The following is an 11,846-nucleotide window of genomic DNA, read 5'->3' on the forward strand; positions in this document are numbered from 1 at the left end:
TAACTGTAGTCAAAAATATTCATTATAACTACATCTACTTAGTATTACTACTACTATTACTTGTCAATCAGGCAGTTTGCGCCGCTTTTTCCGAGTGATTGACAGCTCAGAAACCCCACCCCTAAGTCGCCTGACGCTGAACCACAAACCCCTTCTCACTTCCAGCCCCGCAGATCTCCATTTTCTTTCCCCGATATTCAGGAACTGAGGAGTAAAGACTTGGGAAAATGAATGAAGAATACGACGTTATCGTCCTGGGCACCGGTCTCACGGTGAGAAAGATACGAGTGACGCGGCTCGCGGCGTGGAAACGATTTTGCAACCTGTTAACAACGCAGTTAGCGCTTGACAGCTTGGCTTTGGTCTAACTGGGCCTAATCAGCGGGGCTAGCTAGCGCTAAGTAGCTAGCTTAGCTAACAGTGTAAGGGTTAGCTTACTAGTTAAAAGAAACCACCAAACGAGCTAAACCGTTGCTGTGGATGATGATTTTCACGTGTCTTCGAATCATCGTTATATAATCGCCAATTCGGGCAGTTTTTGTCTCACGCGAGGTGAGATTGTAAAGCGGATGAATAAGGTCGCTCGTAAATTAAGCTAACCAATTAGCCTGCTAACGATAGAAAAAAGGGACGTCTCGGAATCGTTGAGTGGGCTTTTTAGCGCAGTGTCGGCTGCTGACTTATTTCCGTCTGGGTGTAATTTGAACAAAGACAGCCAGATTCCACACAGGCGTAGAAAAGCAAGGCAGTAAACTCTCCCAATGGCTCTCAAGTTTCCGCAGTCAACAGGCAGGCTACACGGTCTAAACCTGAGCGAAGCTAATAACCAGAACAAACGAAGCTAACTAGTTCATCTTAGCACATATTTTAGTCATGGGGCGTTAAAAAAGAACCTGCCTGAATTAATCTGCTAGTTTGAAACTTCACGTCTAACTAGACGTGGATTCAACCTTTTTTCGTTTTTAGTTAGTGAAACTACAGTGGATCCCGTATAACGTGAGGTGGCAGGGCAGATCTGTTCCGTATATGTATACACGGGGTTTGTTTACCCTGAGAGGAACGTTGTCAGCATTAACCATGAGAATAGCCTCATCGACTAAATTGTACTGCTTTACAGGCCTCGCTGCAAAAGCCTGCGTTGCTGAGGCATGTCGTGGAAATCCCGTGACAAAATGAAGTTTCTAGTCCGGTGCTCCTATACAGTTGGAACGCAAATGCTACGTTTACGTCTATTTGTGGAGTTTTCTGTATTTCTGATGACAAATATTCAGTTACAAACTGTTTGCTGCAGGATCAGTACAGGCAGAAGCTAACGAAGCCAAAGCAGTGGGTTGGTTCAAATTCTGTGGTAATGATGTGTGTTGATTTTAGCTCACAATGGGTGTGGTTCCACCAAGACTGAGGAACTGAAAGTACAGTTTAAGAACTCCTTGAGCTTAGTGAGAAAGAAACTGGTTGCCAGAGAGCTGGTAGCACTGTAGCCTTGCACAGTATTTTAGTGAGGGTTTAGTTCCCTAATGCAAATCAATGACTTCACTTTTGTGTATTTGACAGGTTCCCCTTTCATGGTGCTCATTAACATGTCTACAGCTACACAAAACTCTTCATCGGCTTGTTGACAATGTTTAAACAACTCTTTCAACTTACTGTCTGACAGTCATACCCATAAATCCCTTCATATCTAGAGTGCAGATGATTAGTTGGGGCCTTTGTCAATGTTCCTCTTAACATCTTTGACAAGTTAAGTAAGTGGGAGGTTGGGGTTCCCCATCTGTCCACAACAGTCTAGTCCACATTATGATGCAGTCAGTGATCCCAAGTAAGAAGCTTTTGGCCTAAAGACGAGAGAAGTGACTTTCAGTGGGTATAGGCTGTGGATGGATGTGCTCACTCTTTGCTAACGGGTGGTTATCTACAGAGAGTGCTTTATAATTCATTTAAAAAGCAGATTATTTATGAAATTATTGTTAGATGAAGTGGTCAAATGCTTTTTCTTGTAAGCCTTTTCTAATCTTTATTAAGCATTGTGTAGCTGCTGATACAGCTGTGGCCATCAAGAGGAAGAAGTGGTCGTAAAGGAAAAAGAGGACCATTATATTAGTTGTCCTCACTTCAATCGCATATTTAATGGACATTGTAAATGTAGAGGTTTCAGGCATTGTCCGTGACAGTGCCTCTCAGGCGAGCACATTCCTCCTGCATTTTATAAGCTTGTCACATGTTTTGCATGTAAACCTTTAATCTGTTGTGTAACTGTCAGATGAATGCAGTAAAATAACAAATGCAGTACAATAAACTGCAACAGAAAAATATAATTCAACGTACAATTTAAAAAGTCTTAAGGTGAAAAGGTGCGAACATACCTGTAAAGCCTTTAATTAACAACATTCCTGTGACTTACACATTTTTAGTGCGGTAAAGTTACGGATAGTGTCTTTAATGCTGTGCTGCTGTGTTCTTGTCACATGACATTTTTGGACTACATAGACATCTCCTTTGAACTGCTGGACCTTGTGCGAGTATGACATTTATTAGGTCTTGTACCAGTTAATATTACCTGTATGACCTAATGATTGTTAATGGAGCTTTATGCCTTTGAAAAAACAACAACAATGTGATTCACAACAAGCTCTTTTCCTGTCACATCTTTTAACTTTATCAGTGGAAGAGACTTCAGATTCAAGTCAGAAAAACACACTTAAGCCTGACCTATCTGGCCCCAGGCCAAGAGCATGTGGGATTGCAGAGTAAAAGCTGTACATTGTTGTTGTGGTTTTTTTAAGTCATGTGAGATGTGAAACGAGTTTCACAATGTACCACTAGACAGTTCTAGCTGTCACTCAGTTGTAAAAGTTATTTATAATTTGCACAGACTTATGATAAAATTTGCGTTCTCTCGCATACACACACACACACCGCTTTAACTGCACTGAGGCTCATTGTGACTGGACATTATAATTGTGGCAAACATGCAAATAGTCCCTCATCCTTGCCCAACCTGAGAAATAAACCCCTTTTTAAACTGTCGTCATCCAGCTTTACTGAGTCTTGTTTGTATTGGGTGTATCATACACATATTTGGACTGGCCAACATCTGGGCGTTAACTACAGGTACAAATGAAAGTAAACTTTTAACTTAATTTATAAGTACAGTCATATTTAAGTAATTTATAGAGTTGAGGAGCTCATTAGGTTAATGTCCTATGTTTACCTGAATGTAATAAATAAATGTCTTTGCAAATATATAGATCAAAGTAAATGCAGACTTTGGGGAATCAAGAAAGGATAAATGGTAAATTATACACTCTGTCTGGTGCTGGGGTGTCAGTTAGTCATGGCCCCAGTCGAGTCACTGCGTTATTTAAGTTTGAGGTATGACTCCACCACATCAAAAATACATACAACCATAAGCAATTATTCTGGTGTCAGCACAAGGGTATGTATAAAAAAAGTGGAAGGCAATACACAGTTATAAATAAATGTTGAAATAAATTTAAATTGACTGTTCTATCTAAACATTTTAATGAATTATCTAAATAATGTCAACAGTTGGTCATAAAGCTAAAGTTGCTGAACGAAACGGATGACACATCAGTCTGGCAGTCTGCCGTTAACACAATAGCAATTGTTTCTGTTCCAGCTGGACCTACTGTGGCCAGGACTAAAAAAGAAACAGATCAGAAACTTGAATTTTTAGTTTCGCACTCTCTTGTTGAACTTGGACTGATTTCGCTTCTGTTTTCTCCCCCCAGGAATGCATTTTATCAGGGATCATGTCAGTGAAGGGGAAGAAGGTCCTGCACATGGACCGCAACTCCTACTATGGAGCTGAGAGTGCTTCCATCACGCCACTCGAAGATGTAAGTGGCCTCTGGTTAGGCTTAGGACAAATTGGGTTGAAGTTCAAGAACCAAGAAGCTTGAATTCCACAGTGTGACAAAATAAACACAAGGATTTCTGGTAAATGTCATTTGTTGTGAAAGAGTATTACCTGAAGTGGGGCTGATTGATGGAAACAAGTCCAACTGTGTCCTGATTTATGAAGTTCCCCCATTGTGTAAGTAAACATTTCTGCCTGAAGCTTGTGAATTAAGTGTGACTCCGTCTCTCCTGACAGCTCTACAAGCGCTTCAGTCTTCCTGGCAAACCTCCTGAGTCAATGGGAAAAGGAAGAGACTGGAATGTGGACCTCATCCCTAAATTCCTCATGGCCAACGGTATGAATAAATCAATCACCTGAGTATCACGCACAGCTGTAGATTGTAAAGTGTCAGTACTAGAGTATTTTGTTTGTGCTTGCTTTAATTCCCCACCTTTAGGTCAGCTGGTCCGCATGCTGCTGATAACACAGGTGACTCGCTACCTGGATTTCAAAGTGATTGAGGGGAGCTATGTGTATAAGGCGGGCAAAATCTATAAAGTTCCCTCCACTGAGACTGAGGCTTTGGCTTCCAGTAAGTAACTGGATTTGCTTTGATTTATTTGTGCATAAAGTGTATGAGTAGTATGAGTATTTTCTCATGACTTAAATGCGGCTGCTTGGTTGCATGTTGTATTGCGTTGCAAGGCTTCTACTGGCCTCCACTCAAGGTCTGAACGTTGTGTCTTTTAAAGGTTTGATGGGGTTGTTTGAGAAACGGCGCTTCAGAAAGTTCCTGATCTTCATCGCCAACTTTGATGAGAATGACCCGAAAACCATGGAAGGCGTCGACCCCCAAAAAACACCCATGAGGGCAATTTTCCAAAAGTTTAGCCTTGGCCAGGAAGTCATCGACTTCACTGGTCACTCCCTCGCCCTCTACCGCACAGATGAGTCAGTGGTTTTTAATAGCCAGTCGTTTTTCCATACCTTAAGTGCCGTTGATGCTGTGTCTAGTGAGGTTCATGGTCTCCCTCTCACTGTCTAACAGTTACCTGGATCAACCTTGCATCGAAACGATTAACAGGATAAAGCTTTACAGTGAATCTCTGGCCAGATATGGCAAGAGCCCGTACCTCTACCCACTGTACGGCCTGGGAGAACTGCCACAGGGATTTGCCAGGTGAGCAGGATGATATTCACTGAAGCAAAGAATCAACAGAGTTATTGTTTTTGTTTGTTTTACGTATGTTTTTCTTGAAAAATCCTTGTAAATAGAGGTGCACATTGGAACTCAAGAAGGAACTTAAGGCTTTTTGAAGATGTGTCCATTTAATGTCTTTTTGTATACTTGTTTTAGTTTTTGGGCAGTAACATCTTAAAATTGTTTCCCAACCAGGCTGAGTGCTATCTATGGAGGCACATACATGCTGAACAAGCCAATTGAGGAGATTGTGATAGAGAATGGGAAGGTGGTGGGTGTCAAGTCTGAGGGAGAGGTAAGCAGCAAGATAAGTTTAAGCAGTGGAGTGTGGTCAGATGTGTAGTCACTTGACTTTTGGTGCTCAGCGTAACTAATTTAGTGTTGGTGCTTTAGTCTTTAGTGACTTTTTAAAAAGCACAACTTGCAGATTTTAGTGATGCATGTGCTGAGTTAGCTAGGTTGTGTAATTGTTCCTCGCTGTGGTTAATGTGTGGGAGAATACAGCAGCACGTTCATTAACCGACTATAGCTGAAATGAACTGTTTATTAACCAAATTGACCAATCAGTTACCTGTTCTTGGTCTCTATAAACTGCTTTTATTAATATGGTCAAATTAAACTAAACAATTAAACTTAATTTTGTGTAACAGCAAACCTACAACATTTAGCAGTGGGAGTGTATTCCAGTGTTTCGATTCATTATAGTGCTTGCCCTGACATGTTGACCTGTCATAGATCGCCAGGTGCAAGCAGCTGATCTGCGACCCCAGCTACATCATGGATCGCTCCCAGAAAGTGGGTCAGGTGATACGAGTCATCTGCGTCTTGAGTCACCCCATCGCCAACACTGGAGACATCAACTCTTGCCAGATCATCATCCCCCAGAATCAAGTCAACAGGAAACACGGTGAGCACTTGGGAAAATACATACTAAACACTATACATTTTGTCTGAACGTCTAATTAAACATAGGAAATAAATAACCGTTTTACTTTCCCACAAGTCATAGCATGTATCTTGTACCTTTTTGCAGACATCTACGTTTGTATGATCTCCTTTGCTCACAACGTGGCAGCACAGGGTAAATATATTGCCATTGCCAGCACCACAGTCGAGACAAACGACCCGGAGAAAGAGATCAAGCCTGCCCTGGACCTACTGGAGCCCATTGAGCAGAAGTTTGTCAGCATCAGTGACCTGTACGCACCCACCGACCTGGGCACCGAGAGCCAGGTACAGTGAGTTGGCTAAGACAAGCTTAGCCCAACATACCGCTGAGTTTGTTTAGACTCTAACACTTTAAATGGGAAGCTGATATAACAACTGGATTAAATGCTCATTTTGCTCTGGTAAATATCCTTCACATTTAACACTACACAAATTCACAAGGTGTTTGTGTTTAGGTGTTAAGCATTTCAGTGTTGGAGGTACAGCAATAGAGATATTTATATTTCCATACATCCTATACGCCCGTCCCATTTTCCTGTCATCACGACACGTTAACATTTAATGACAAAGGAATTTATCACGTGTTGCTGTTATGTAACGTGCTATTGTGCTGCCTTCGTACATTAGTGGAGACAGTTATCAGCACATTGTCCTGCACAGGATGCAGCTGTGGGCTCTGTTTCCCTTCATCTTCCAAAACGGAACAAGTTGCTGTTTAGCAGAGCATGTGAAACATTGGTAATGGGGTGACAGTGGCTCAAGAGGTAGAGCTGTCATCCACCAATCCTACAGTAGGATCCATGGCTCTCAAGTCATGTGCTAAAGTTCACATGGCTGTGCTGTTCTTTTTGTTTGATTGTTTTTCATGTTTTTTTATAGAGTAAGCATCACTTCTTACCTACAGAAGTACCCTGGTTGTACGAGACCAAAACCTTTTGACTTTCTCCCCTTTTTAGATTTTCATCTCCCGCTCGTACGACGCCACAACTCACTTTGAGACCACCTGTGACGACATCAAGGACATCTACCGCAGGATGACGGGCTCGGACTTTGACTTTGCCGAGATGGAGCGCCGGAAGCAGGACATCTTTGGCGACGCCGCCGAGTAGAGGCAGACTCTTCCACGGCACTCTACATATCAAAGACAACGCTGCCAGAGAATTGAAATCCTACAAAAATAAATTAAACCTAAACAAAAATGTACACAAACAATGGGCTGTCTGCTTATCGGAGAACATGGTTCGCCCATTGAGAAAGTTTGAGATATAGACATAGTTTTGTTGGATGTGGTTCAGGGACGGAGCTATGCTTTTCATATCACATTTAGATGGATGTTGCACTAAACAGTGGTTATGCCTAATAATTCAGTAAATACCCTAGTAAGTCTGTGCTTCATCATGTTAAAATGATACTTAGTCCAAAGATGCCAAACAAATATTCATAATATCTTACAGTGGGGGGGGGTTATCTACATGACAGGTATTACATCTGCAGGTGTTTTTCATGTCAGGGTAAGAGAGCTTTGTGCGTTGTCTGAATAAAATCATGTGAATAGCTGAGTTCTTCATATGCGTGCCCCTGATTTATATCGTCATATAACTTTGTGAAATAAAATGGTTTAGGAAGGTGTAAGTGGATACTTGTGGTGTAGTTTTGCCTCCTTACATCGTATAATCGTCAGCACAGCCAGGCAGAATACTGTAAGCCACGCTTCCAGACTACCTGAACCTGATTCAACAGCTTGACTTAATATAACACCAGCGGGGATGTATTACATGTTTTTATGCAAAGCAACAGAAAGCCTGAGTGTTAACAGCAGGTCGATGGGAAGTGAGGTTTGGCTGTAAACTGCTTAAGAAGGACCAAATGTGTACTGCAGTAGTACTGAATTGAGGAGAGCCTTCTGTGTTTTTGAGCGACTGTTGAGAACTATGTGATGGGTTCAAATGATTTCTGTACTGCAAAGTAAAAAGAAACAACTTTGTCAAAAACCTAAACGGTGTCTGGTCAATTTATTTATTTTCTGAATGAGGAAGCTGTATGCCTTTAAACTACGACTCCCATCATCCTCCACTGCTTCTCGCTGATGTTTGGAAACCGGCTTTAGCTTGGCTCAGCACAAAAGTGCTAAACATGGACGTGACCGCTGCACGTCGCACCTCCCTTTGCGATATCGGTGAGCGCAGTTTATTTTTAACATGCAAAAATCAAAATGTTATTATTTGGTCTGCGAATATTTTATCTTCCCAACGTCTTTGGTGTCCTATGTGGACTGTGCGTCGCGTCAGATGTTATAGTAAATTATAGTCACACTAATAATGTTGATATTGGAATAAATGAGCCCCGTTTATACTTAGTATCCCGTTATGCCACACGTTAAAAAAGTAACGTTACGGAAGCTATTAACGCTAAGTGGCTAATATCTAAAAAGGTTGCTGCTGTTTGTTGTTTAAGTGTTACGCTATGCAAGTCAATGTAGCAATGCTAAAAAGATATATTTTTCAAATATGTCGTATTGATTCGTACGTGTAAGGCTTGTGGGCGGACCGCACCGCCCTTCACGAGGCGGCGTCCCACGGCAGAGCCCTGCAGCTGAAGCAGCTGATCGAGAGCGGAGCGTCGGTCAACACGGTGACGGTGGATAACGTCACGCCGCTCCACGACGCCTGCCTGCAAGCTCACCCCCACTGCGCCCGCCTGCTGCTGGAGGCCGGAGCCCAGGTGACGGTGACGCACGCTGACGCGATAATCGAGCAGTCATCATCTGTGCATGGTTTTTAAAAGCATAACTGCCTGAAGTCTGTGATCAGGCCCAGAATAAAGACTGTAAACTTTATAAGGACCGTACTGCGGTCAAGTGAGCCGTCGTTCGTTCATCCGTCGTTCAGCCAGCCGCGCTTCAGAAACGTCTTGCGCCCGTATTACGCGCTTTACAGCAGAGCACAAAACACGCTCGTCGCGACTTCCTCTTTTCATAGCGACACGTCTGGTCTGTTCAAAATATTGAAAAATACGAAACAAAATATTGCATATATAGAAAAACTGTCGTCTAATAAAGATCTGTGTACTTTTACTGTAAAATTAAGCATTTATTAGTATTTAAAACTACCACGTCATGCTGTGAAACTTTTATAATTAATAACTTGACTTTGGTGCATAGTTCCAGGCTCAGACCACTTTCCCCTTGTTCTACTAGAGATGTACTATCACCCCACAAACATCTGTGTATTTTTACTGTATAGTTTTGGATTTATTAGTATTCAAAACTACCATTGCATACTGTAATACAGTCAACTTTGATATTCAATAACTTGACTTTGGTGCATAGTTCCAGGCTCAGACCACTTTCCCCTTGTTCTACTAGAAGTGTACTATCACCACACAAAGATTCGTGTATTTTTACTGTATAGTTTAGGATTTATTAGTATTCAAAACTACCAGTTCATACTGTAACTGTATAGGCCGTATAGTCAACTTTAATGATCAATAACTTGACTTTGGTGCATAGTTCCAGGCCAAGACCACTTTCCCCTTGTTCTACTAGTGATGTACTATCACCACACAAAGATTCATGTATTTTTACTGTATAGTTTAGGATTTAGCAGTACCTGAAAGTACTATGTCATACTGCAATACAGTCAACTTTGATGATTAATAATTCGACTTTGGTGCATAGTTCCAGGCTCAGACCACTTTCCCCTTATTCTACTAGAGGTGTACCAGCTTCACACAAAGATTCGTGTATTTTTACTGTATAGTTTAGGATTTATTAGTATTCAAAACTTCCAGGTCATACTGTAATACTCTTTGGCCCTTTATATTCAACTATGATGATGAATAACTTGACTTTAGTGCATAATGCCAGGCCCAGATTATGTCACTTTTCATATAAAAAACTGTGAGTGAGGCTAAGCACACACACACATTAAATCCTTTTATTACCATCTGTTAGGACTCCAAAGTGTGACTTTTAATATTGAAACTAAATGTTTAATGTTTAATATAAAGTCATGGAACAGTCAAAAACTGAATATTTACGTGTGAAACATACATTAACGTGGTGGAGGAGTTTGTGTGCCTGAATGACCCCAGGAGCTATGTTGTCGGGGGCTAAATGCCCCTGGTTGGGTCTCCCAAGGCAAACAGGTCCTGGGCTGGGCTGAACTGGAGGAAGTGTCCAGAGAGAGGGAAGTTTGGAGTTTGCTTAGACTGTTGACCCTGTGACCCGCCCCCAGAAAAAGCGGCTGAAAATAGATGGATGGACATATAAATACAGTTTTGTGCCAAAATGAACAAAAATATAAGACAAATAGGATATATCCTGTAACTGTTTTATAGTTGGTGAATTATTTACAAAGACAGCAATTCCAGTATTCAGTTGTTGCTTTCTTGTGTGTGTGTGTTTTTATCTATTTGTAAGAACTGTGCATGAAACCACCTGCAACAGCCATCACACTGTATCTGTAAAAGGGCACATGAATGACCATTTTATAGCACCTGAATGAAATCGTTATTTGTTCTGATCAAACTATTTCCCATGTCTGGAGTTTGTTTTATCAAAGTTATTGCCGTCTCTGTTCTTACACATTGTAATATTTAGTTTTGAACACTAAAATGTAAATACAAAATGTATATAACCTAACATTGAGGATTAGATTTAATGCAATTATTCTCTCTTCACAATACAGACTTACAATAAAAAACAACAATAAAAAAGAAAGTTACATACTACACTGTTTGTGGTGCAGTACTTATTGGTTTTGTGCTTGACTGTAAGGGCCACATTACAGCATAACATGGTACTACTAAAATCCTAAACCATACAGTAAAAATACACAGATCTTTGTGGGGTGGTAGTACACTTCTAGTAGAACAAGGGGAAAGTGGTCTGGGCCTGGAACTATGCACCAAAGTTAAGGTAGTGATTATCAAAGTTGACTGTATTACAGTATGACATGGTAGTTTTAAATACTAATAATTCCTGAACTATACAGTAAAAATACAAGAATCTTTGTGTGGTGATAGTAGACTTCTAGTAGAACAAAGGGAAAGTGGTCTTGGCCTGGAACTATGCACCAAAGTCAAGTTATTGATCATTAAAGTTGACTATATGGCCTATACAGTTACAGTATGAACTGGTAGTTTTGAATACTAATAAATCCTAAACTATACAGTAAAAATACACGAATCTTTGTGTGGTGATAGTACACTTCTAGTAGAACGAGGGGAAAGTGGTCTGAGCCTGGAACTATGCACCAAAGTCAAGTTATTGATTATCAAAGTTGACTGTATTACAGTATGACATGGTAGTTTTGAATACTAATAAATCCAAAACTATACAGTAAAAATACACAGATGTTTGTGGGGTGATAGTACATCTCTAGTAGAACAAGGGGAAAGTGGTCTGGGCCTGGAACTATGCACCAAAGTTAAGGTAGTGATTATCAAAGTTGACTGTATTACAGTATGACATGGTAGTTTTAAATACTAATAATTCCTGAACTATACAGTAAAAATACAAGAATCTTTGTGTGGTGATAGTAGACTTCTAGTAGAACAAAGGGAAAGTGGTCTTGGCCTGGAACTATGCACCAAAGTCAAGTTATTGATCATTAAAGTTGACTATATGGCCTATACAGTTACAGTATGAACTGGTAGTTTTGAATACTAATAAATCCTAAACTATACAGTAAAAATACACGAATCTTTGTGTGGTGATAGTACACTTCTAGTAGAACGAGGGGAAAGTGGTCTGAGCCTGGAACTATGCACCAAAGTCAAGTTATTGATTATCAAAGTTGACTGTATTACAGTATGACATGGTAGTTTTGAATA

The 11,846-nt window shown here is 40.7% G+C and overlaps 2 protein-coding genes across 2 annotated transcripts in view; both read left to right on the forward strand.

Annotated features, from left to right (window-relative positions):
- The first annotated feature begins 111 nt into the window (after window positions 1–111).
- gdi2 (GDP dissociation inhibitor 2) lies at window positions 112–8,008 on the forward strand. The gene is made up of 10 exons (XM_029161908.3): window positions 112–272; window positions 3,753–3,860; window positions 4,118–4,217; window positions 4,320–4,454; window positions 4,615–4,813; window positions 4,911–5,042; window positions 5,259–5,358; window positions 5,799–5,970; window positions 6,097–6,296; window positions 6,968–8,008. Exons 1-10 carry the CDS (start codon window positions 228–230, stop codon window positions 7,118–7,120), a joined length of 1,344 nt encoding a protein of 447 aa, XP_029017741.1. The 5' UTR covers window positions 112–227; the 3' UTR covers window positions 7,121–8,008.
- A 43-nt stretch (window positions 8,009–8,051) lies between these two features.
- Window positions 8,052–11,846, forward strand: part of asb13a.1 (ankyrin repeat and SOCS box containing 13a, tandem duplicate 1) — a 6,261-nt gene continuing 2,466 nt past the window's right edge. The window contains exons 1-2 of the mRNA XM_029161921.3: window positions 8,052–8,187; window positions 8,545–8,732. Of these exons, the coding sequence (XP_029017754.2) occupies window positions 8,052–8,187; window positions 8,545–8,732 (324 nt within the window). The remainder of the gene's footprint in view (window positions 8,188–8,544; window positions 8,733–11,846) is intronic.

Source organism: Betta splendens, chromosome 9, assembly GCF_900634795.4.
Source record: "Betta splendens chromosome 9, fBetSpl5.4, whole genome shotgun sequence".
Taxonomy (NCBI): Eukaryota; Metazoa; Chordata; class Actinopteri; order Anabantiformes; family Osphronemidae; genus Betta; species Betta splendens.